Source organism: Gouania willdenowi, chromosome 12 (assembly GCF_900634775.1).
Source record: "Gouania willdenowi chromosome 12, fGouWil2.1, whole genome shotgun sequence".
Taxonomy (NCBI): Eukaryota; Metazoa; Chordata; class Actinopteri; order Blenniiformes; family Gobiesocidae; genus Gouania; species Gouania willdenowi.
In genome coordinates, this window is record NC_041055.1 from 29,159,999 (window position 1) to 29,187,989 (window position 27,991).

At 36.9% G+C, this 27,991-nt stretch overlaps 2 protein-coding genes across 3 annotated transcripts; one reads left to right on the plus strand and one right to left on the minus strand.

Annotated features, from left to right (window-relative positions):
* The first annotated feature begins 220 nt into the window (after positions 1-220).
* Positions 221-5,527, plus strand: ptger4b (prostaglandin E receptor 4 (subtype EP4) b). Of its 2 annotated transcripts, none has more exons than XM_028462323.1 (2): positions 221-1,223; positions 4,164-5,527. In XM_028462323.1, the coding sequence occupies exons 1-2, from the start codon at positions 513-515 to the stop codon at positions 4,755-4,757; spliced, it is 1,305 nt and encodes a 434-aa protein (XP_028318124.1). In that variant the 5' UTR covers positions 221-512; the 3' UTR covers positions 4,758-5,527. The 2 variants fall into 2 exon arrangements, with proteins under 2 accessions (XP_028318124.1, XP_028318123.1); XM_028462322.1 differs by having other exon boundaries at positions 223-1,280.
* Positions 5,528-11,300: 5,773 nt separating this feature from the next.
* Positions 11,301-27,088, minus strand: ttc33 (tetratricopeptide repeat domain 33). The gene is made up of 5 exons (XM_028462324.1): positions 26,946-27,088; positions 25,894-26,115; positions 19,199-19,280; positions 15,991-16,122; positions 11,301-11,871 (listed from the first exon to the last, which is right to left on the minus strand). Exons 2-5 carry the CDS (start codon positions 26,112-26,114, stop codon positions 11,491-11,493), a joined length of 816 nt encoding a protein of 271 aa, XP_028318125.1. The 5' UTR covers position 26,115; positions 26,946-27,088; the 3' UTR covers positions 11,301-11,490.
* Positions 27,089-27,991: the final 903 nt, after the last annotated feature.

Genomic DNA, 27,991 nt, shown 5'->3' on the forward strand with positions numbered 1-27,991 from the left:
TCATTTATAAAAATTTTATATTTTTGACATGGCCAAAAAAATATGTCCCTGGAAATTTCCAGCCCTTTGACCAAAGTGTTGAAATCCCTGACCTCTGACATTAGTAGGACACACGCACACACACACACACACACACACACACACACACACACACACACACACACACACACACACACACACACACACACACACACACACACACACACACACACACACACACACACTGTGTGCAGAGGAGGAGCTGAAGGACTTTGTGGCTCCAGATTAAACTTCCCTGTCAGTCAGCCGTGAGCCAAACACACGATGTGCATCGAAAGGCCCGCTGACGTCTTTTTAGCCTCTCTGAATGCGTGTTTTTAATCTTTTTTTAATGGAGTTCCTGTGCGTAAAACATACTTTTGGCCACGATGGATAAGTCTGTTCGGACCTGAACCAAACACATGGGATCATTAAAAATGGGACTTGGATGTGCCTAGGGTGGCACTTGAAGTATATCTGCAGGTATAAAGAGTATGACGACTAATGACCCTAAACCACCCACCATCCCGGTGATTATGTTCATTTTAGGGGTGGTGGGAAACGTCATAGCCATCGTAGTTCTGCGGATTTCCCGTAAGGAGCAAAAGGAGACCACTTTCTATACTCTGGTGTGTGGACTGGCGGTGACGGACCTGCTGGGGACATTACTCGTCAGTCCGGTCACCATCGCCACCTACGTGAAGGGCTCCTGGCCGGGGGGCCCGGCGCTGTGCCAGTACTCCGGCTTCATTCTGCTCTTCTTCTTTGTGGTCCAGCTCAGCATCGTGTTCGCCATGTCGGTGGAGAGATACATGGCCATCAACCACGCGTATTTCTACAACGAATACGTCAACCAGAGGCTGGCCGCGCTCGCTCTGGTGGCCATTTACGTGTCCAACGTGGTGTTCTGCGCGCTGCCCAGCCTGGGGCTCGGACACATCAAGCTCCAGAGGAAGGAGACGTGGTGCTTCATCGACTGGCACAGCAACCACACCACCCACAAGACGTTCAACCTCATGTACGCGGGCGTCAACTCGGTGGTGGTGCTCGCGACGGTGATATGCAACGTGATGGTGTGCGGGGCTCTGATTCTGATGCACAAGCGCTACATCCGACGCACGTCTTTGGGCACGGACCAGAGGCGCATGTCCGAGCTGCGGCGCAGACGGAGCTTCCGACGTTTGGCTGGAGCAGAGATTCAAATGGTGATCCTGCTCACTACTACATCTGTTGTGGTTCTTATCTGCTCCATCCCTTTAGTGGTGAGTAGCTTATGAACAAAACAACCCAACATTTACGCACAGCAGGGCAGGTGTATCCACCAGTATTACGCATGGAAAACAAACCACCAGGGTAGAGCTGGGCGATATGGACCAACATTCATATCTAGAATTTTTTCTTAAAATAGCGATATACAATATAAAACTCTCTAGTTAACATTTTACTTGAAGTTTTATATATAAGGTTGACATTACACTGTCATTAGCATGAATAAGGGGGCTGTCACTAAGTGTCGTTCACTAAATTATGACACCTTTGGAGCTATGTTGGCATTTTTGGGGGGATCTAGTGGGGTTAGGGTCATATATACGTCACTTAATGACAGCCTTCATGACACCTTGTTCACGCTATTGACAGGTGTCATGTCATAATGACATTGCAATGTCAAACATCAAGTAAAGTGTTACCACTCTGTATTTTTTAACTCAAAGTCTGACCAAAAAGACAATTCTAGGTTAAATTTGCTGATATAAAATGCCACACAGGCACATTTATTACCAAACAGCTGCACAACATCTGCCACTTTTGGCTTTTTCTCCTCTAAGGGACAGCACGTGTGAGTGAGTTCTGTAGTGTGGCTTGTATAGAGGAAGATCTGGGTTTGGATGCACTTTTCTGAGAAGAAGGAAAAGCAGTGACTTATAAAACAAGTATTTTGCTTAATAAATATATATAGCTATAAAATAAAAATATATTGTTATAGGCGATATTGTAATTTTCTATATCGCCAAAACAGAAATCACTATATATCTAGGATGTTTTAAACTATTTAGAGGAGTGGTTTCCAACCTTTTCCGTGTCGCGACCTCATTTTGATAACATTTATTTTTGAAGTATGGAGTATTAGTGCACAAAGTGACAAGATGTGCCAGCTCACGTTTTTATACTATATATTTAAATAAATGCATTTATTTTATTGCACAATTGTGACCATCACTAGCCCTCCCTAAGGAAGGGTATAGGAACAACTTTATTAAAGGGAGAATATAAAACGAGGGCAGTGTTACACCTTGGTGAGGGGATAGGAACATGGGAGAGGGAGTTAGGGTTGGACAATGGATGGGGTTGGGAACTAGATTAATATTTGTGAAAGTATAGAATATGGTTGTTTGAGATTGTGTGTGTGGTTATCAATTTATTTTACTTGAAGATTTCCTATTCCTCTGGAGCAAGTTTCGTACAAAATTTATGAATGAATAATTTAATCAAGTGCAATTAATTCAACTTTGACCAACGCAGGCTGTAAAATAGTCTTTGAATGTCCCAACCTACTTAAACGTAAACAGGAGTTTTAAAAGGTTTAAAGTGATGGATGTGGAACAAATTTCATGAAAATTGCACAAAAGTAGAGAACACAAATACAATTATAGTGTAGCCTAATTCCACTATTTTAAAAATGCACCTTTCACCATAAATAATCAACAACAACAATAAAAAAACTAAACATAGTGGGGCAAGAACAGGAAAGATGTCGATTGATACAAATCCATGTTAATGTGCTGCAAACAATAGAAAATGCCATGTAAGAATATTACAGAAGTTTGTGGTTGTATGAAATATTTACCCACTCAGAACAAATTTGAATAATCTTATAAATCAACAGGAAACTCTGAATGTAAACTTGCAAAGAGAAGAGGAACAACAGTCAAAAATGAATAAAGGTCACGTTTAAGAAGAATCATTAATGGCCTTCCTGGTGATAGTGATGGTGCATAATATCAGACGTCCTTATTAGGGTACCACCACCCCCCCCCCCCCCCCCCAACCCCATCTTTCCCATTATATAGAATAATAATCCCTCTCCTGTGTTCATACAGTAACATGTAAACGAAGGAGCTTTGAGAAAAGACTATTGACGAGATTCTAGGGACGACCTAAAGCAACAACCTCAGTTATGATGACAGCTTGAGATGATTTTGTTGGCCCTGTGCCATTTATACGATACCACGGTTCCCCCGGCAGTTACGTTCCTCTGTTTTGACTTGACCAATCTTTGCCAACATTGTAGAAATATGTAAACAATTATGTTCCTCCTGTGCATGTATGCCGACAAGTTTCAGCTAGCAAAGAAATGAGTCCATGAAGTTTGCTCATTAATCCAGCTCAAAGAGTTCTATAGTTCTAAGGGTAAGGTTCCGAAGTTCTAAAGTTAAAGTTCAAAAGTTAGTTAAAGGTAAAGTTCTACAGTTCTTAAGTTGAAGTTCTATAGGTCTAAAGTTTAAGTTCTATCGTTCTAAAGTTAAAGTTCAAAAGTTAAAGTGTTAAGGGTAAAGTTCTATAGTTCTAAATTTAAAGTTCTAAAATTCTAAATTTAAAGTTCTATAGTTCTAAAGTTAACTTTCTGAAGTTCTTACAACTTTAGAACTTTAACTTTAGAACAACAGAACTTTACCTTTCAAGTTAAAGTTCTATAGTTCTAAAGTTAAAATTCTATAGTTTTCAAAATTAAAGTTCAATAGTTCTAAAGTTAAAATTCTAGAGTTCTAAAGTTAAAGTTCTATCGTGCTAAAGTTAAAATTCTAGAGTTCTAAAGTTAAAGTTCTATAGTTTTAAAGTTACAATTCTAAAGTTTAAAGTTCAATAGTTCTAAAGTTAAAGTTCTAAAGTTAAAATTCTATATTTCTAAAGTTAAAACTATAGTTCTTAAGTTCAAATTCTATTTCTATAGTTAAAGTTCTAAAGTTAAAATGCTATATTTCTAAAGTTTAAGTTCTAAAGTCGGGTAAATAATTCAACTTGCTGGAGTTTTATTTGTTTTGTTGTTTTTAAAGAACTCTTCTGCAAAAGGTTTCATCATAGGTTCAGTTAAAGAGAATACGTTTAAACGTGTGTTTCTATCTTGTGTTCCTCTCCGGTTCCTCCAGCTGAGGATCTTCATGAACGCACTGGACCAGAACCAGAAAGACGAGCCTTTGGGCTTGAATAATGACTTGTTGGCAATCCGCATCGCCGCCGTCAACCCCATCCTAGACCCGTGGATCTACATCCTCCTGAGGAAGACTGTCGTCCTCAAGCTGATGGAGAAGATCAAGTGTCTGTTCTGCAAAATGGGTGGACGAGGAGGAGGCGGAGGAGGAGGCCAGTTCCGCTGCTTTGACGGCCACCTCTCCTCCTCTTTCGTCTCTAGGGACTCCCTATCCATGGGGTCCCACGAGCTGCGTGTGATGGTGACCACGTCTCAGACCTTCCTGTACCCGCCCGACAGAAACACTGACAGTATGGAGACGTTTCAAGCCGGGGCAGAGGGCGGTTCCAGTCCACCGCCTGCACAGGCACAGACCCAACAGGGGCCCCAGGAGGCTGAAGATGAAGGGCCTCTGACAGACTCTTTGCAGAGTGATTTAGAAGAACTCGGGCCAGGCCGGCCACTGAAAGAACTCGCAGTGTGCCCTAAGGACCCAACTTTACATGTGACTTTCACTGCGGAGACTGTAAACATGCAGGAAAAATGCATCTAATAAGCATCCGTGCACGAGGGAGAACCCTAAGAAACCAGAGCGTGAGAAGACTGACTCGATGTAGGGCTGCACCGTTATGCCCAAAATGATAATTGCAATTATTTGGATCTATATTGTAATCACAATTATTAATCAGATTTATTCATCATTTCTGTATTTTTTAAAGAACTACTTTTTGACAAACAATATGTGAACAGTTTAGAGCTTTGAACAACAAGAATAATGGTAAATACTAAAAAGAAAAAAATACTAATTTACCCAAGAATTAAAAATTTACAGAGGGCAAGTGCTTGAAAAAAAAACGTCATCGTATAAAGAAAAGGCAAGAACATTAAGGACTTCAGCAACCCTGGCGACTAGATTACCTTCAAAATCAATGTAACGCCACTTACGCAACTTTGAGTGACCCGAAGTCTCGCTCGATTTTAATTGAGATGTGCAATGAAGCCTTAATCATGTGTTCGCCCCCTAGTGGTGGGCTGACGACCGGGGTTGAGAAAGTGTCTGATTAGATATGCAGCAGAGCCCACGTTTTAAAAGTAAAAATCACCAAAGATCAAGTTAATTTAATCATGGAGGCCAAAATTTGATTAATTGTGCAGCCCTACTCAGATGCCTGATAATATCTACGATATGTTAATATACATTTCCTTATTCACCAGGGTTGGGGTCAACTACATTTTTCAGTTATGATTATGTTCTCAATTGCGATTACAGTTACCAGTATTTTTTTTCCCCCCAATTTCATTTAAATTACAATTATTTTTCTATCCTCAGAAAGTCAATTACAATTACTGAGCCTGAAATAAATAACCTAAGTTAAGCTTCCTCTTGTGTTAGCTTTCCTGTTAGCATCTCTTATGATATCAGGTCCTAAATCAGCTGTAAAATATACTAAAAACAAATATCATCTAATGTCTTTCCTATCTATTGATTACCGTATTAGGCTTCATAATCAATGAAAATATAGGTTTTAATATTTTTTTAATGGTAAAATGTTGAAAAAGCTTGATATGAAACATTTTAATAATTGTTAGCTACATATGTGTAGAACTGTACATAGAACTGTAACATGGTTCCCCAGTTTTGTGTTAAATTGTAATTGATAATTTTTATAGAATTTTGATGGCAATTCCAATATCAAAGTCACTTATCTGAACTCAGTAACAATTTAATTACGATTACGACAGCAACAGATTAAAAAATTTACAATCACAATTAGAATTGACCCCAACCCTGTTACTCACTATAATGGACGGAACCACAAGAAGCAGCTTTATGGAGGAACTCCTCTTTTGCACTTTTGTAAATGATAAACCACTGCCAGGTTGCAGAAAAATGTGAACAGAGACAGTAATTTGTTTCAAATATGAAATTGAGTGTTTTTTTGTCTTCTCTGTGAGAAGGTTTCAGATTGTTTGGAGCCATTTTTAAAATCGGTACAAGATGAACACAGTCATCGTGAAAGATTTATGATAGTTGGTGTGGCCGGGAGGAACATTTGCAGACAATTTGGTAAAAGCAAAGTAAAAGACACCTAAAGCCTGAATCATAAACAACAGGATGATGCTCTCACACGTTATGGACACATTGGACCTCTTTCAGACACTTGAACAGCAACAACTAAGCTATGTTCATCCTTGATGTGACGCATTGGGCCAGTGGTTCTCAAACATTTTTGTGCGACTACAACATTTTTGCTCAGAATTCTATGAAAAGAACAACTATAGCTCATAACGATAGAATGAATGAGTGTTAACACACAAGTTAAAGAATCTTATTTTGTAAATAAGTGGAAATAAACAGTATTTAGTGCCCTTCGAAATAGAACTACTCCTATGGATGCACCGAAATGAAAATTCTTGGACAAACACCGAAACACCGAAATAAATGATTAGAACCATTGTATTTATGGCTGAGTGTGTACTAACCTCACTAAATCAAAGTATTGCAATTCATTTTAATGCTTCAAAGAATATATCAACTATCAAACTCACGCGCGCTGATGTTTGAAACATCCTGTTCCAGTTGGTTGTTTCCGTGAATTAAAGTGTTTTGGCCAAAAACCGAAAATGCATTTTTGGGCCAAAGCTTTGGGTGGCCGAATTTTCGGTGCATCACTAATTATTATTTCTATAGTTTTTATCATTTCTGGTCATCTCCCTCCATGTCCCTTGTATTTTCAGTTAATGTTCCAATCAAGATAATTACCATCATTATAATAATAGTAATCATTATTATTATTAACTAAATATAAACATTATAAAACCCCATGTTTTATTGCTTTTATCTGTTATTTTGCCATACTCTCTCCCTCTCTTGTACCCCCCTGTAGTGCCATTGCGTACCCCCATTTGTGAAACAATGTATTAGGCCATCAACAGCAAGGTTACTATTTGTATACATTATCATTGCATTTTAGCTCAAGGTTTATCCAGCAGAAGTTGTTTGTATATCATTCATACACTCCCAAGACAAGCACACTATGTCAATTGGAGGGGCTAACTCAACCTTGTCAAACTCAAGGCCTGGGGGCCGAAATTTGGCCCTTTAGGGCATCCAATGCAACCCTTAGTAGATAAAGTAAAAATGACAGAAAAAAAATCAATGACTATGTAAATTACCAAATAATTCAGCTGTAGATATTGCAGTACATCCAATTCCACAAATTCAATGAAGCGCCTCAATATTAGTAGGGCTCAAAGTTTTCCTGTCAATTATTAATATCAAATTCTAAAAATTACTCGGAATTTCTCCAAAATCCTGCAATTTTCCCCCAAATTATCCTACAACCTAGATTCCCAAAGTGGGGTACGCAAATTGTCATGGGCTGATACGTGAATTGAATCTAAAAACAGCGTGACAACATTGGAAACTAGAATATATGGTAAAAAGAACAGCAGTCGGGAGCCACCATGCATTGCCACAAATCACACATTGGCCTACAGTGCATTCACAGCACTTCACCTTTTCCACATTTTGTTATGTTATACGGCCTTATTCCAGTTTGTACTTAAATGAATCTCTTTCCTCAAGATTCTACGCAAAATACCACATAATGACACTGTTTATTTTGAATTTTGTGCTGGAGTAGGGGGTACATGGCTTCAGGTGAAATTTCTGAAGGGGTACGGGACAGTGAGAAGTTTGGAAACCACTGTCCTACAACAATGAATATAAATTGCTCACAAAATCAAGGAAATTTAAAGTAAATATCCTGGAGGGACTGATATCTGTCACTTATTGATATGATATTGTGGGGGCCTTACATAGAAAATGTTTCATTTATTGTGAAAGTGCTTGTTTTCTCCGCCTATAATCTGCGGCCAACTTAAGGTCAAACTGCTTTGTATTTGGCCAGTGAAGTAAATTGAGTTGGATACCCCTGATTTAACTGACTGCAGGTCTGAAAGTGTGTGTGTGGGTGTTTTGACGTGTTATCTCACATCTGAAAATGATGGTTTTCACAGTAATCCATCTTTTTCCGGTAGGTACTACTACAGACATGATTAGGGCCACAACATCCTGTGTGATAGAAGAGTGACAGTTAGCGAGTGGCACATCTTAGTATGTGCAGCATGTGACTCAGTCTACATAACATTTCAACACGCTGTCAGTTTTACTCAGACATGAGCGATTGGCAGCCCTCGGGCTAAACATGTGTGGGACACAAAGTGAACACAAAATAAAAAAAATGTCATTAGAAAAATACAAACAAATGACAAAAAGCTCCAAAAACATACAAGATAATTAGGAAAAATAACAATTAAATGAACAAAACAAACGCAGAAATTACTCGAAATAACAAAAACACACAGAATGACTGAAAAAAAAACTCAACAAACGTCAACAAAAATACAATGTTATTTTTGGTGTTAATGCTCAGATTGGTCATTATTCTGTGACAAATTACATGAAAAAAATAATTTATTTGCATTCTGTCACACAGGAAGTTAGACCCATAATTATGAAGTGGTGGCTCTTGAAATGAATTTTTGTAATCATAAAATACTTGATATAATGGGTCACATACACCGTACTTTACACCAACTCCAACAGCTCGATTACAAGGACTCGCACATATGGTCAGCCCAGTTTCCATAAAGTCATCCTGGCCCACAGACCCATATTTAGAACCTCCGAGCAGGGATTGGCCCCAGTATTTGTGTCCATTTGTTTTGATATGGCAGCCATGACAAATGTATTGTTACCATGTCGTTGTATGATGCTGCTACAAATATTTGTGTCTGTGTTACTCCTGTCCACCAACAAATGTACTAAACCTGTAAAATAAAAATCAAAGTTGGCCTAAAAACTCAGATTTTGATGATGATGGTGATTCCAGAATCTTCAGTTGGGGTGAAAGTATATTATATATATATATATATATATATATATATATATATATATTATGTTAAGGTTTCATTCATTCAAACAACTTTTTTTCAGGAAATTTACTTTGATCTCCTTACATGTTTTGGCTCAACTGCCAGTCTTCTTCAGACGTGTCTGCTGATTGTTTTGATGTATCCTTGACTTCCGCGTAACAACATATTAATCAATGTTCATGTTAATCAGCCTCATAATATGTTAAGGTTTCAATAATTCAGACTTTTTTTAAGGAAATTTACTTTGATCACCTCACATGTTTTGACTGTCAACTGCAAGTCTTCTTCAGAGGCATCTGCTGATCACTTTGATGTATTCTTGACTTCCACGTAATAATTCTAGCAATTTTATTTGAGCATATTTTTTAATAATATGTGAAGGTTTCATTTATTCAGACTTTTTTTCAGGACATTTTGATGTTTCGACTGTCAACTGACAGCTTTCTTCAGAGACGTCTGCTGATCGCTTTGATGTGTCCTTGACTTCCGCGTAAAAAATCCAGCAAGTTCATTTTGAATCATATGTGAAGGTTTCATTTATTCAGACTTTCGTTCAAATAATTTACTTTGATCTCCTAACATGTTTCAACTGTCAACTGCCAGTCTTATCTAGAGGCATCTGCTGATCGCTTTGATGTGTGCCCGACGTCTGCGTAATAACATATTAAAAAAGAAGACAAAATGAACTTGCTGGAATTGCTAATCAGCCTTGTCTGATCAAACAGCAAAAGCTTTTTTGGTTCTTAGAAGTGCTGAGCATTGATAGTAAATGCAGATCCAGAGGCAGATTCATGTCACTGATACATTATCGTAGACAAATCTATCCAAAACACTTTCATCCTGGCGCTGACACGTCACAGCTCACCTGCAAACAGATGCTTTCTTTACCCCTGAAGACGAGCAGAGCTGTCTGGAGCCATCTGGGAGCAGTGAAGTGAGTCTCCAAGAACAATAACGAGCTGTGACCTCATACCAAGAAATCCTTTAAAAGCTGTCGGGTCTCTAGAGACGGGACGCTGTGATTGACAAAACAGGAGTGAGATGACTTAGACAAAGCGTAAAGAGGAAAAATGATACTGCTTTTACCGGTTTCCCAAGTATTTTCCTAAGCCCGTTGACTTCTGCCAGTAATAAATCACAGAATGTTCTGGACATTTAAACAGTTTTTTTCCTCAGCAGTGAGGCTGGGTATGCAGGTAAGTAGAAGCACAGTAACTACTGATTAATGTGATGCATCCGGATGAGCTTTAGTAGTGGGAGACAAACATGTGCTTAAGCTTAACTTTTACAATGACAAAAGAAGAACGCTATTTCCACACTAGACTTATCAACTTGAAAATAATCTTTAGTTATATATCAAAAAGTAGTTTCTAGATCATTGAAATAGTAGCAAAAATGACACGAGCTATAGATGTATGTCATGCACTTTCAGCAAGTTCAGTACCAATCTAAAGAAGCCAGAAAGACTATGGCCATGTTTGAAGTTCCATAATAACGTATGTGCTGAGTTTGACATAAAAATTAGAATGCAGTGTGTTTACATTAGATAGATGGAAAAATTTAGTATGCAAGAAATACCTGGATGTATACTATATGGGAACAAGTATGCAAAGTGGGCACACGAGTCATACTCAACCGCCCCATGATGCATTGTGAGCGGAATGTAAAATGCTACTTCAAGCTAAAAATCAAACATCCCCTTTTCAAAAATAAAAGCATTTATTCTTGTCTTCAAATACTTTTTTATAAATAGGGCTCTTGTTTTGAAGTTTCGTCAGTAGCACAATGGAGAGTCTCCGAGAAGTCGGAATGAAATGTGTATACACAAGTTTTATGGATCAAATGAGCACATGTTGATATTCAACTTAGTCACTTTCTCACTCAAAATGTTTCCAAAACTTTGAAACTTGTGGAGAATCAACAGAGATATTTAGCCTCAGTAAGATTCAGATTTTTGTCATCTTAGGTTCCAAATGCATCTTGGGAAACTTTGAAGTATACTTCATCTTAACCATTCCATAGTATAGAGTAGACAGTATATACTCATTGAGTTTGTAGTATATAGTACGTTAGTGTTACATTTCGAGCCTGGGATTGGTTAATACCAGATAATGAGTGCAACTTAAATCTAGGTACTCAAGGACTCAGCATTGCATTTCATTCTTTAACATGTCATTTTTTAATGAGTTTTGGTATGTGAGAAACATGGAAATCCAGTATATACAAGGTTAAGGTGTCTGGACCATTTACACAGACTAAACTCAAGCTTTTTTAAACCAACGCTTATCAAGCTTTATAAATTAATATGATTCATTCCTAAAATCTGGACAAAGACCCTTTTTTTTTCAAAATCCTCTGGCTTTCACAAACTGTTCCATTGAGAGTGACGATGCTGTATCCTCGGATCCCTCTGCATCAGTCACTCTCGTCGTTACGTTCCCATCAGCATCCACTACCACGGCGGTCCTCTTCATTTCCTCGTAACGCGTCTGTCGCTCAGCCACCGCTACGCAGGCCGCCAGCACTTCGTCCGACTCAAAGTCGTCGTAGTCCCGACTGAACTCTGGAGCGTTAACGATCTGTTCTCTGGCCTCTTCCTCTTGTTGACTTTTCTCCTTGGCGGCCGAGTGCTGCTTCTGTAACCTGCACGCCCAGCTCAGGTCCTCCTGCCAGAGGCTGCGCTCAGACGGGCACAGGTGGATTGCAACCTGGAAGGACCTGACGGCCTGCGTGGACAGTGCAGACGTCAGCTCTCCATGCACAAAGGATATTTTCATGCACATCAAACAGGATTGTTTGCTCGAATCTGATCTGGTCATGCACCAAAGTAAGGTCAAAACTTTAAAAATGGAGGTTGTTTCACTGGAATTCACAAAGACGATTTTGAAGAATGCAAATGTGCATTCAGTGCAATGTTGTACATGAAAAGCCTTGAAGCCTTCAATTTTTGTAGATGTAGTGAAATCTAAATTGTTAAAGCTTTATCTGGCTGTTTTTAAAGGATCCTCCACTGATTTTACAAATGTGGCCTTAAACCTTTGAAATTTACTTAGTAGATCTATGTCTAACAAAACACATTATTTTGCACCATATTTGTTTTATAAACTTTTAAAAATGGGACTACTTTACAGAAAATAGAAAACAACTGGATGTTTACAGGTAGTGGGACCGTGTGACATCATCAATCACATGATTTCAAGATAAAGGAACACAGGCTCTAAAACTGTAAAGTAGTTCAATTTTATTTCAGGTTCATTAAACAAACAATTGTGCATTTTATCAGACATAGATCTTCTAACAAGTACATTTCAAAGGGTTTAGGGCACATTTGTAAAAAACAGTGGAGGATCCCAACACATCATTTATGGCTCCAAACAATTTTTTAATATATTTTTATTGCAACCTCCAGGGAACATGTATAATTTATGTACTGGTAACCTTTTGAAGGTGGACTACAAAAGTACAAATATATTCATAACATACGCTCATTTTTTATCTGATGTGAAAAGTTGACATTGACCAAACTGAGACAAATAAAAAAAATGTGCCTTCGGCATTTTAAACCCCCCTTTAATGACAAAAAATGATAAATTGGAAACTAAAACAACTAAATCTAACATTCTGTCAGTTTTTTCCATTTTCAACGCACAGGGAAGTGATGAGTTAATACGAGTGCTTTCCTTCTGCCTGAAATCTGAGAGTGGAATGACAATTAAATAAATGAAAGAATGGAAGAAACTGAGCCGTAGTCTGATAAAAAAAAAAAAGAAAAATGGAATCGGTGCATTCATAATTGCACAAACAGGCACTCAAACAAGTCAGCGCAAATAGAGCCTGAAAACTCGACCCGACAAGTCTCGCTATAAATAGACACGTTCGTTCTTTTCCACCTCTTCATACTGTGAGCTTCATTATACAGAGAGGTGTGTCTATTTGGTTTAGTTTGAACTATGGTTGCGCTCAATAGTTTTCATTGTTGTGTTAGGAGCCAGAGGACAGGCCTCCTTGCCCGAGGGCACGCAGTCGCAACAAAAGCTGGAGGCTTTCAGAGTTCAGCCGTATTTACTCGGTTCCAAAAGGGTTGCAACTGAGATCTGTGGCTTTTTTTGTGCATCCTCAGGTCCCGACGTGTTCTCGGGGCAATTTACGCAATCCTCCGATCCCGACACACCTGGGCGTGCTTTGAAAGATGCATGTTGCAAGCTCTTCACACAGAGAAAATTGAAATATGTAATGTATCTTAATGACTAGACTACATAAACAGGCGTAGTTATCTGCAACATAAACCCTAAATAGGATCCGTTCATGTAGAGCAGGGGTTCTCAACCTTGGGGTCAGGGCCTGGGAGGTGATCGCCAGATGCCTTCAAGAAACTAGGAATATCTTTTGAACAATTTTTGTGTATTTTTTACCCTATTTCTGCAACTTCACCAAACAGCCATATTTTAATCTATTTATCACTTTTTCTTGCCATATTGCCCATTTTTTCCACTTTCAAAACATTTTAGGCATTCATAAACCCTTTCCACCACTTGTACCCCCTAATGTCACATATGTTGACCCATTATTGTCACTTTTAACCACTTTTCACCATATTTCATGCTTATTTTTTGCCAATTTAAACACATTCAGGATTTGTCATGACCAATTGCCAAGCCAGTTTCAACTAATTGTTCTTACATTTAAGCCAATATTGACATTTTGAACCATTTTTTTTTGCCACTTTTTCTGTCCAGTTTTGGCCACCAAAACTTTGGTTCCTTTAAACCATTTTATTTCTGATTAAAACAATGATTTAAATCTTTAAGATGACTATATACTATGGTGCAAATAATGATAAAGTTCCTGAATAAGAGCAGATATTATTCAGATGAACAAAATACATGTGGTTATCACAGATTCATAGAACAATGGACCATCATTTTGCTGACTTTATATGGATGGGCTCCAAAAAGCTCCCCCCTTTATTCCCCCTTATAGATGGCCCTGTCTCCACAAGACTGTTCTTCAATGTTTAGTGGGGGGTCCCCGGTCTCTGGAACCTTCATTTTGGGGGTTTTGGGCTGAAAAGTTTGACAACCACTGATGTAGAGAACTGTAGTTTGGGTGAAGGAGTATCTTCCAGGCTTCTTTTATGTGTATTTTATTCCAATTTGGCTTTAATCACAGAACTAAGTTGAATCTCCTTCAGCTGTGACCTGATTTCGCCGACGGCTCCATGAGCGCTTAGTAAACATGCTGCTTTTGTTATGAAGTTGGGAACACTGGTTTGGTTTGTAGCTTCCTTTTGAAGCTGCGTGTGTGTTTTGTCAGGGAGCTCCGGCTCTTCCTCTCACAGGCTTGTTAAGCGACTGGTAATTAGCTGTATGAGTGACTGACTGTTGCTGTGGGATTCCCTGAGGGGGGGGATGACTACATACAGTATAAAGGAGCAATGAATTGTGTTGGGCAGTGGTTCCCAACCTTTTTTGGAACGTGACACCACAAATTTCTGGCAACCTCAAAAGCATTTTTTTTCTCCAAGAATTACTATTTGATCATGTTTGTTAAATTGTGTTACAAACAGAGTATAGCCAGGATTAGTGACAAGTTGTGCCAACTTAGATATTTCATTCTGCATTTACTCTGAACTAGATTTATATTTGAGAAAGTCAAAGTATAGAATACAGTTGTTTAAAAGTTTAAGATTGTTAAACTAACTCAACCTTTCAAGGGACCCCATTTAAATTCCAGGCGACCCCAAGGTTGAAAAAGAACGGTGTAGGGCCTGCTATTTTCTGTGATCAAGGAAAACAAACGGGCAAAAACAAAATGGAAAACAGGAAAAAAACTGAAAATTTCAGTAGACTCGTGCATTTTTATGTCTCTTATTTAAAATTAGGCCCCAAGATGAGACTGAAATGTCTCCCTTGCATGTCTTGGGACAATATCACACATTTACACACAATTTTTTGCTGAAAAATGGGTGATTGAACATCTAGAACGTGTGACGAACAGACAAATATGTCCAATTCAAAATTTCTCGCGACATGTAGCTTCATCTAAATTGTGTTTTTAATGTGTTGTAATGAACAAAGGGTTGAGATTATTATGACTGCGTTGAAATCTGAAAAGATGATGGTGTATTAGCTGAACTGGTGATCATTTCACCTGGTGACACGTCCTAGCGGACGCTCTTCTAATTACACGAGTGCACGGCGTTTTGTGCAAACCGCGAGAGTGATTCGCACACATTCCCATGGTATTTTACCCATGGGGGGGCTGAGGGTCTAGCAATGTGGCATGATTTCAACATAACCATCCCAATTTTGTAAATCATCGGACGCATGACAATGCATACAAGTATTTGACTTTATTAACCTTATTCAGCATATTTGGTACGATTTTGGGAGGTTTAAACTTGATGAAAAATGGTGAAACGGAAACAAAATAAAACAGTGCTTAACGCGAATACGTTTATAATAGTGGTTCCCAATGTTTTTTGGAGCGTGACCCCAGGTTTGATATCAATCATTTCTGGCGGCCCCAAAGACGTTTTCCTTCCTAGAATTAGTTTTTGATCATCTTTTTTCATTTGAACTAGATTTATATTTGGTCAAAGTGAAAGTATAGAATACGGTTGTTTAAGATTGTGCATTTTAATTTGAAAATGAATAATAATTTAAAAATCTCTATTTTTTTTAATTCTTTATTTAATTACTACAGATTTCAGGCGACCCCATTTAAACTCCAGGCGACCCCACATGGGGTCCCGGCCCTAAGGTTGAAATACACAGCCTTTAAAGGAATTTAGGGAAATAATGAAAGGTAAAATCAGAGGAGTTATGGGTGAAAACCACACTCACCAGGTCCACTTCTCCCAGGTTAATCTGTGCCCTGCCCAGGGTCTGCCAGGCCTCCCACCAGAGGGGGCGGAGCTTGACAGCCATCTCTGCTGCCTTCACTGCAGGAAACACCTCCTGCAGAATGGTCAGCACCTGTAAAAACAACAACAACAACGACAACAGTGAACGGACAGTTTCTAATGTGTGGAACAAGCATTAAATCTGCATAAATTTAACATGAAACATGTGGAAGAGACGCTGGGAAGCTTTGATTGTCTGTCTTTGCTGTTTTTTCTCCTCTTCGGAGGGTTTGCAAAGTTGTTCAAACATCAGTATCTAATTCTTTTTGCTTTGGAGTCGTTTTTTAAATTCTTCCGTGTCGTAACTGGTGGTAATATTTTATGTGTATTTGATTGAATTTGTGCCGATGTAAATGGTTAACAGAAACTTGTTTCCCTGCTGCGGTGACTCATTCACGACTAGAACATGTTGTTCCTTACACTGTTTAACAATTGCCATAGTCACAGGACTTCTGTGTATTGTTCACCAATACTTCAAACATAGTCTCTAATAGAAACCCATTACCAGCTGTTATTTAAGAATTAGATTTCTTTCTAATTGTATAATGCAGTCATGGGCAACAGGCAGATGGGGGCGACATGGGGGCAGCCCTTGGCCTATGTTTGTGAATCCCCAAAACAAATACACAAATTGACTCCAGAAACACACAAAATGAGAGGAACATTTACCAAATGACCGCAACAACACACAAAATTAGGGTAAATTATACAAAATTACAACAAACAGAAAAAATGTGTGTAAAATACACAAAATGAGGGAAAAAAAAACACACAAAACGAGAAGAAAATTCACAAAATTACCACAAAAGGACACAAAATTAAGGTAAAATATACAAGATGACTACAAAAATACACAAAACGAGAGTAAAATTTACAAAATTACGACAAAAATACACAACAAGAAGTACTACGAAAATACACAAAACAAGAGTAAAACATCCAAAATTACAACAAAATACACAAAATGAGGGTAAAATATACAAAATGACTTCAAAAAAGCACAAAATGACAACCCAAATATAGAAAAATAAAACCAAAAATATATAAAATGACTAAACAAAAAACACACAAAATGAGTTAAACAACACAACTTAAACGACATTAAAAAATATTCAAAATTTTTAATATAGAAAATGATTTTTGTTTTCTGTATTAATGCCTAGATTGGCCATTATTCTAAAATCTGTCACAAATAATAATGTCGCCCTCGTTGTAGATAATCACATAACTGTGGCCCCTGTTGTGGCATAGTAGATACATTAAAGTATCAAAAACAATCTAAAACTTTGAAAATGTTACACCTCTCATCTATGGCAACTCATATTTGATGGCTCTGATAAACATTGACCTTCATACTCTTATATTAGTTAAGTAATAAAGATAATAAAACATGACTAATACCATAAAAAAAAAGAATGGCACGTTATTGAGAGATTAGATTAGAAGAATAAAACAAATAATGCATGCACAGTGGACACAAACAAAGGTCTAATATCCACAGTTGGTTTGGTTGACAACATTTACGTTGTAGATTTGGTCTAAAACAATAAAAACAAACGTATTTTCTTTCATATCAGAATCAGACTGAATGCTGGGAAGCCCCTGAGGTCATGATGAGTAATAAATAAACAAACACACATCATGGCCACTGATGTTGTGTTAAAAAAAGAAGAAAAAAAAGCTGACTAATACACAAACACTTTAGACAACATGTGCAAAGGTGTTTTGGGAATTTTTGAAAGGCAAATAAAGATGACTGACTTATGATTCAGACTGGAATTAAATTTTAAAATAACAAACTGATTTTCCCATCCTACAATGACTTATCTTTAGGGATGTAGTCAACAAAGGAAATGGTTGGTCAACCAAGACTATGGCACACGTAGTCGACCAAAAAAAAAAGACGGAGAATGGGGAAAAAAAAGAATGGAAAATGCATGAGCAGGTGCAGAGGAGGATGAGGAGAAATAAAGACCGACAAATATTTAGTTTTGGCATTTTGTGGAGCTGATTTGGTTTTAAACTCAGACCATTTATGATACATTGCCTTGCGAAAGTATTGATTGACAAATATCTTAAATAAAGGGTGGTAAACCAGTTGCTTCCCTAAATCCTTTGACGCAGTACCTGCTGTAAGGAATTCACTAAGATTGCAGCAATGATTAGTGCGCGTGCAGAAGTGGTGGAGACTGCCCTATTTAAATTAGCGATTTGTAAGTGTTATGTTGAACATGGAGGGAAATGTGTGTGGATATGAGTGACGGAGTGGGTGTGCGCGTGGCTGATGTGTGTGAGAGTGAGGCGCAGAGGAGAGATGTGTGTGTGCCTTTGGGTAGACTACGACACGGCGACCGAGACAGGTAGCGAGCTTATGTAGTGCAGCTCTACAGCAACCAGCATTAATTTATTTACATTTCCCCCTCCCATTTTTTTGCTCCCCTTGTGAGCTCCGCCTAATATACATATTCATTATAGAGGGAAACGTGCTAAATGGCAGCCGCGCATTCCTGATTCCCTGGGGTTTGTACGGCTTATCAGCGAGTGGAGTGACATTTGCACGCGTTTTAACACCTCTGAACATCAAATTCTGATGTAGCTGGTTATGATTTACAGTCCGCATAAACAGGACTGAATCATAACATAACATAACCTAACCTAACTGCTAGAGCGGACATGGGCTCATCTGTGAACGGTCGCATTTACAGACCATGGAGTCGCTGTTAGCTTACCAATAAAGGAGAAGAGATTGGTCACCTTTATAATAAGTATTGACTAGGCCACTGGGAGTGAGGCCCAAGGCCAAGGCAGGCTGACTTGATAATACTTAATCATGTTTTTCTGCAGTCAGTGCCTTCTGCTCGCCCTTCTCTCTCTGAACCTGGTTCTAACGGAGATTTCTTCCTGTTAAAAGAGAGTTGTTTCCTCCCACTGTCGCTAAATGCTTGTTCATGTGGATCTTGTTGGGTTTTTTCTTTCTTTATTATGAATTTTATATTTTGATAAGCGCATTGAGATGACTTTGTTGTAATTTGCGCTACACAAATAAAGTTGACCTGAATTGAATTGAATTAAACCTTTAGTGAATCCGCCCTCAGGTGTATCGTCCCGCTACCAATAATTTCAGGTCTATTTTTTTTAAACACATGTACCTGAGACTTTATCTCATACAGCACTGGGTCATCAGGAGTCAGTTGAATGGCTTCGTCCCACTTCTTAACGGCCTCCCAGTGCCTAAAAACACACAAACAAAAAATACATTTATTCTTCTTACCTGCTTTTTTACAGGCTGTTATAGTAACACTGTGTGCTGGAATGACTGTGATCGAAATATTTATCAATAAAACAGTATTTTTTATTGACTTAAGATTCACGTTTCCCAAGGCCCAACCAAATCAAACATTAGATAAATGATACTGAAGAACACTGTGTGAGTATTTTATTACAGAGGTAAACAGATACTGCAGAGCTTTACAGAGATGTGATTTGTGTCACTAGCTTCTCAATAAGGGCGTAACAACAACATATCGATTGGTGAACCCAGGGGTTCTCAACTTTGGGGTCAGGATCACATTTGGGGTCGCGAGACACTGGGAGGGGGTCGCCAGATGCCTTCAAGAAACTCAGAATATCTTTTTTGAAAAATTTGAGCCCATTTTTGCTTTTTTTTTTGCCCTTTTTCTGCAACTACACCAAATTTTCCATATTTTACCCTATTTTCATACTTTTTCTTGCCATATTTTTGCTGCTTTTAATGCATTTTTGCAACATTACTCCCATTTTTGCCACTTCATCACATTCCAATGCTTTTCATTCTGCACATTTTTTCACTTTCAAGACATTTTCACCACTTTTCCCATTTAATGTCAAATATGTTGACCCATTTTTGTCACTTTTAAACCTCTTTTTACCATATTTCATGCTTATTTATTGCCACTTTAACCACATTCACAATTTGTCATGCCCATTTTTTGCCAGTTTAAACTACCCCCTGTGGTTATCACATCATTTTGCTGACTTTATAAATCTCTCCCCTTTATTCCCCCTAATAGATGGCCCTGTCTCTACATGACTGTTCTTCAATGTTCATGTCTGTGTTCAGTGGAACCTTTATTTTGGGGGTTGCATGCTGAAAATATTGAGAACCACTGGGTTAACCAACGATCCAATCAAATCGATGGAAACTTAAAACATAGCTCAACATTGTCGTCGTAAGAATACACCCTTTTTGTTCAAACAAATGATTTTCATTCCAATGGCTGAAACATTTCAGCAATAAAATTGTCAAAACATCAAAATTGGTTGGTATTTTTTTCTAGCTTTAGGCTAAATTAAACTGATTGTGTTAAATTGGTATGTAATATTGTCTCAAATCCATCAAAAGTTTGTGCTATTAGCAAATATTGCAAAGTCGTCCAAAAATCTTGTTTGCATCATATCTTCCAGCAACTAATGATTTACAGCAAAATATTTTCTAGCAGCAAGTAGAATAATACGTGTTTTTAAAAAAAAAAAGGTAAACCACATCCGTGCGCGACGTGCGATCAACAACTAGGTCAGTGGTCACCGCTTTAGATTTTCCTACATTTGGATCAAAGTCAACTGCAGCTTTAAAGCAGCCTCAAACAAAGCAGTTTGTTATTGACCATTTTTGCATAGATTTGTTTATGTGAGCGTCACTGTTCCTTTGCTTTTTTGGTCTGGCGAGCGCTTCACAATCGAATCACATGAATGACAATGTCCGTGTTCTACGTGGGGACAAACTCCTCAAGTCAATATTGACAGAATTTAAGACAAACAAAACAAACAACTGGAAGGAAATAAATCCTGTTACGGGAGATGAAGATCCTGAAAGGATGACAAACTAAAAAAAGAACAACTCTGCGTCTCAGTTACAAAGCTGAATTGAATTAGGAAGTTCCTCTGTACGGTCCATTTATTAGCTTGTAAATAATTCCTCTAGGCCACATCTAAAGTTGATCCAGCTGTAGGCCCATCACATTCTCTGGGACAGTAGATCAGTGGATGTCAGTTATTGTCCAAGTCAAAGAGGAAGCAGAGATGTTGCCCTAAAAATTAAAGAGAGACTCACTTCCTGTTTTAACTTTTGCAATATTCTTGATAGTTTGGTTTCAAATTATTTTATCATATCTAAGTTTAACATGATCTAAAAATTATTTGATCAATTTCTTGTTCTTATCCCTGTGTGCAGTCTTTTGGGTATTTCTGTTATTTTCAAAAATGCTTCAAAAATCAAGTTAGATAGAATTAAGTAGGGAAGTAGGGAGATGTAGAAATTCAACCACAATGTGGTGCAATAGCATATAAGGCAGAGGTAGGCCACTTTTATCACAGCAGAGCCACAAAAATGTGTATGTCTGATCAGAGGGCCACATGATCAACATTCATGTCAGCATTTAGAATAATTTGTCTTGCTCGTTGTGAGGCATTTTGTGCAATTCTGTAGTCCTTTTGTGTATATTTCCTGTAAAATATATGTTTTTTGGAGTGACATTGTGTATTTGTGCTGCCATTTTGTGTTTTTTGTATTTCTGTTGTTGTTTTGCATGTTTTTTTGTTCATTTTTGTATTAGTTTTGTGTTTTTTTGAAGTATATTCTGTGTTTTTCTCTTGTCGTTTACTATATTTTTGTATGTTGTAATTTTTTATATTCTTGCTCTTGTTTTGCATATTTTTCTGTCTTTTTGTAGATTTACATTGGTGGCCGCATAAAAGTAGACCAAGAGCCGCAAGTGGTCCCCGGGCAGCAGGTTGCCAATGTCTGATATAAGGCATAAAAGGCAGTTGTTATCAAACTTTTTTGCATGTTCCTCACTTTGAACAACAGTGAACTTTCAAGCTCCACCTACTCCTATTGCCCCCCAAATAATCCTGACAAATAATACTTTTTAAAATGTATTATACAAGTGAAAAGTATCATATTTTGCAATAAATCAAAAACTATGTATACAAAACCTAAAGTACAGCAGTAAATATACAGGAAATAACCAAACAATCTGTGCCAAGTCAGCTTTTGAAAGTTTGTTTATTGTGAAGTACATCATTATATTTACACATTACTTTCCATCCTTTAAAATAGTAACTTTTATAAGATCTTGAAAAGCTGTTATTTCATTTGTTTTTAAGGAATTTCTAATTTTAGTTTTTAGGAAGTTTCATAGTTTGAGGTTTTAAAGAGGTTTCTATTCAATTTCAGTTTAAATTCCAGTAAAACATCACGTTACCCTTGGATTTCTTCATTCTGTTCCTCATGGGAGTAGATTACAGAGAAACTATATATCTTCAACCCGAGCACCAGACTGAAATAATTATGTGCACCTATTACGATAAGCAATAAATCGATTGAAAAATATATAAATGCACAAAACATCTGACATGTTATTTATCAAAGCCCTAAAAATGAACCATTGGTCCACATTTGTGTCGGTGATTGCATATTTACTTATCTCAATCTATTCATTAATAAGCTGTCAGCTTTTTTTTGTGTGTGAATGTGTGAGAGTTTAATGGAGCTCAAGTTATTATCAAAAATACTTTGAATATTTTGCTGATTTGTCCTTCATGCAGCTGCCATGCTGAGTCAAGATAATGGATCAAATCTCAGATTGGGAGAACTTCAACATGTTCTCAAGTCATCTATGTTTTTCTGTGTTTGAATAGTACATTTTACTTTTAGACATTTCCCTACTTTATTTTGGGGTGGGTTTTTTTCTAGAGAGTTTTTATATTTCCTACTTTCCCTCAAATAATTACATCTTTTTAAGTTCTTGTACTTTGTGATAGAATCAAAAACTATCTTGCGAGCATCATTTTCAAGCTTCGACATTTGCAGAAGAAATACCTTTGATGTCATAAAACCTTTGTAGGTCAATAAATCAAAGGTTTGTTGGTGATAAAGTTGATAAAGGGCATGGTCCTCCACAAAATAACTCTACATTCATTCTTTGTGTCCTTGTCGTCGTTAACGAGGAAAAATGTGTCAATGAACAAGCGCGGGACGATTTGAAGTTTCAGCCTTTCATTATCATCATCCAAAGGTTGGATATTGAAGTACACTGTAACAGTAAAATCTGCAATGAAAGAGTGTGACATCAGAGGTCAACTTCATTACAGAAGAAAAGACTAGTTGCAGACATCCTCCAGCAGACGTTAACACCTCTGGGGAGTCATTACACAGCAGAGAGAGAGGCAACATTTCCTGGCAAAATCTATTTTGGCATTACAAATGTGATTACAGGCAGTACCCGAGGGCAACAGCATTACACACACTCAACTTTGAGGTTTTCAGAAGTGATTTTTTTTTTGTTAAAAAGGGTCACGGATTTGTAAAGATAACCTTTTCCCAACTTAGTAAAAAAAACATATATATATATATATATATATATATATATATATTAGTGCTGGGACTTTACGTTAATTGTGATTCATTTATTACAGGAAAAAAAAGCACTAAAAGAAAAAACTAACGCTGTTAATCGCTTTTAAAAGTGAATTTTTAAATAATAATTAAGGCTGCAACAACGAATCGATAAAACCGATAAAAGTCGACTATTAAAATCGTTTCATTATCGATTCGTTGCATCGTGGAATTGATGTCACTGACTGTGACGCAGAGTTGTTTGCTTCAGCTGCAGAGCTGTGTGCGCGCGCACCACGAGTGTTTGCATGTGTGCACGCAGTGTGTGTGTGTGTGCTGGCACGAGTGTGAGAGACACTTTCATTTCATGTTAATCTGCTTAAGCAAGGTTTAAATGTGCTTTATAGTGTGTTTCTTTAAAAAATATGATTCATTGATTAATTTATTGACCAAACAATTTATTATGAAAATAATCGTTAGTTGCAGCTTTAATAATAATATTCTTTATTCATATTGCACATTATGTTAGCAGTCAGTGATTAAAATAATAAACACTATGTTACTGTTTAAGCTAATTCATGGTTTTCATTGATTCAGTCATATACAAAAAATCATTTCAATTGTAAAAATGTTGCTTCTCGTGTCCAATTTTCAGATTCATTAATAAAGTTTTTTTTAATGGAGTCCCACCACTAATATATACTTTAAACACTTTATATATATAAACTAAGCAGGTTTCCTCACAGTATCTCACCAACAGTTCAAAATCTCATCATAGACCTCATAAAGAACAGGTCATGTTTGACTCTTATTCACCCAAACGTAAACTCAGTTCATGAAGTAAAAAGCTTGGAGTAAATTTATGGAGTTGCTCCATTTAAAACTGTTTATACATATATTTTTGTTTGAAATGCATTCATATTATCCCTCCAATTTCATATGAATCCCCATAAATATTAGGTTTAGACTGTCAGGACCATCTCTGAGGATCATAAACTCATGGAGGCTCTAAAGCAGAGCAGAAGTTCATGGGAATGAAGAAAGACAAAAAAGGAGCAGATCTTAAAACAACTGGATCTAATTCAACTTTGACACAAGACATTTAAAGTTATCATATATATTTAAGATGTAAACAAACAAAAAAACACTAAATTACGAATTAATATTTGGAATTTGTAGGATTCTCTCAGATGGGTTGCCAGACTGATCGTGGTAGGAGATGCTGCCCTCTACTGGAGGATTTACAGCAACAAAGTGAAGCTACTTTAAGATATCATGAAAAGAATAAATCATCAACTAATGTAGTTCGTCTTAGGATCAGAAATTTTTAGATTTTGTTACAATGCAAGACTTTATTAATCGTAGACATTTGCAGCATGAATTTATCGCTGTTTGCACTGAAACAAAGAAAGATGTGTTTTCATTAACGCACATTCAAAAAAAAAATAAAAAATAAAAATAATAATAATAATAATAATAATAATAATAATAAGCTGCCCACGTTGATTCCGTGTTGTTTTCATTTTAAGTTGTACAAAAGTTAAAAGTGTTAACATGCGAGTGTGTGTACAGACGCGTAACGTGCGTGGCACCAGACTTTTTGGTGCAGAGTGGACTCACCGTGGCTGTTGTAAACAGGAAGTTACCTTTTCTTCGCACGTTGTGAACGCTATGTTTTGTTATCGTATTTTACAATTTACAACGTGAATAATGTAATGAAAAACAAATAAATAAATGAGCACAATATTAATACAATATGTCTCATTTCAAAAGGGTATTGATCCTCTGCAAATGAGAAAAAAAGATTGTGCGTCCTCTGCGTTAACCACTAGAAACACAAACACTACATCGTATATTTTATTGATCACTATTTTGTGACCACGATTTCTTAATGTTTTTTAACCATGTCATACCTGAAGATTCAAAAGAAAATTAAACTTGTCCTAAGAAGGTTTTAGCTTTGACATAAAACGTAAAAAAAATAAAATAATAAAAATAAACTTACTTTTATCCCTCCCATTAGCCCAGGACGTGTATCAAGTGAGCAAAAAATGAAAGATGATAAAATATATATTTTTAGTTTGATTTGTTTTCAAGACACTTTGATAAGAATGACTGTATATTGTAAGGTGAATTTTTTTTTTTTTTTTACTGTATTTGCAAAAAAAAAAAAAATATGCAAAAATCATGAGATTTTTTTTTCCTTTGAGTTTATTTATAGGCTGTTGCTATTGGTCCGGACCCGGAACTCAGACAATCCTGACGATAGTTCCGGCACTTCCTGTGAGCATGCGTTCACATGTATCCACATGCGCAGTAAGCCGAAAAAGATTACAAAAAACACTGACTTATTTTTACCTTTCTATAAATATATTGTATAATTTTAGGTTCTGTAACGAAATGAACTCTGAACTAGAATGTGCATGATGTGATGTCATGTGATGATGTGATGTCATGTGTCTACCTGACCTGCCTTGCTCAGCCAGCACTTCTCCCTCTGCCTTCAGCCTCTTGCTCTTTGCTGCACAGTCCTCCAGGAGGACCTCACGCCTCCTCTTGATTACATGAATCCAGTCCACCTTCTCGTCTTTAGGATCTTTCTCTGGTTTCTCAGCCTCAGCCTCGAACTGCTGCACGGCTGATTTGGAAACCTTCTCACCCACCTTCCTCTTCCAGCCGAAAGACGCCATCCTGTCGAACACGGGATATAAACTTACCTTATGACCTTTATTTTGAAAAATCAAACTACGTCTGAAGTTCTGTTTTACGAAATAGCAACAGCCTTTCCCATAATTAAAAACATTAACATTAATGTTAATGTTTTGATTGATGTGTATCGTACGGTTGTTGATTAACCTCCGTTTATCATCTGACCTATTCAAACTTTTATTTTTATTTATTTTTTTAAAAAAATTTAATTATATATTCAAATTTTGTCTAGTTATTTTTTTATTTAAAATATCAGTATGCTGTGTTTAATTTTTACTCTGTGTGTATCATTTATTTTGCTAATTTTGTTTACTTTATTTATACGTGTATACGTAGTTATATCTATGGGTATTTGGGTGTCTACATATGAATTATTTTTAATTTCATGGGTATCCAATATCTATTACTCTGCTTGACTATTTGTTTAACACTATTGTTGCTATTATTCCCACTATTGTAATCATTGCTGCTGTTATTATTGACTTTTTTTGTTTTGTTTATCCTGTTGATTTTTTGTTAATGCACGTAATTACTATACCAAATGTGTAAATATTTGTTAATCGAGGGCCAAAAAATGTGCAATAAAAGGAGTGTGAACGAAAAAAAATAAACAGTTAGTAGCGATAATGGTTTCCATTTCAAATCACTCGGTAACTCAAATATTGACATTCTGATTCTGATAAACAAGAGTTGTAAACAGAGGATACCGTACGTAGCGTCAATGCTAACTAGCATTAGCTTTAGCAACATACCCGACAAAAACACTAAACACGTCAGAGACACTCACAGTATAATATGACTTTTATACCTACTTTAAGTCTTCAAAGGGCCGTGAGTGTAGGTGCACAAAGACACGTTGCTGTTAGCAGGTAAAACGGTAAAGAAACCGAGCGTCACGGTCCAATGTTAGCCATTTATGATGCGTTCAGGGACCTCGCGTCAAAATCAGCAGAATAAAGCTCGTCACTTCTGACTGCAGTGAAAGGAAACGTTCAATATCAGGTGGTTTGTTTAAAACCCATTCAGAAAAATGTAAATCAGTTGTAAACCAGTTTTTTGTTTTTTTTTCTTTTAAAACTGTTGTTGTCTTTTGTGTTTAGATATAATACTAGAAAAAATTATGGATTTAATTAAGCGGTAATGAACACAAATATCAAATTCCTCGTGTGTACAACATACACTTGGCCAATAAAGATGATTCTGATTCTGATTCTGATTCTGATTCTGAATCTAGCATCAAGATTGATTTCCCACTTCTTTTAAAAGCATTGAAAGCACCATTGCTCAGAAATCATGTCTAAAATCTAATTATTATCATTGTTATTTTTATCTGAATTTCTCTATCGTTTTGTGGGTTTGAGTCAATTTGTTTTTTGTTTTGTTTTTTTGTCGCTATGTTTTTGGAGTCATTTTGTGTATTTTTGCTGCCATACTGTATTTTTTTTCTCTCATTCTGTAATTTTTTTTCTCGTTTTGTGTGTTTTTGGAGTTAAATTGTGGTTTTTTTTGTCACGTGGTGTACTTTTGCTGTCACTGTATATATATCGTTTGTCACTTTTTTGTTGTTTAGTGTATTTTTTGTCATTTTGTGTGTTTGGAGTCATTTTCATGTGTATTTTACATCAGTTGAGGCTTGAACTCACAATTTCTGGTAAAAAAAATATTACATTCTATCTCACTTGAGTTAATTAACAAGAGACAACTGTGCAGTACATACTGTATGTTTAAAACTTATATTTAGATCATCTACACCTGCAATGATTAGTCATTAAATAAATAAGTCAAACACATCATTAATCAACTATTTCAAGCTGTAGAATCCTCTTACATCACTGAGGTAATTAACACGTGGAAAAGT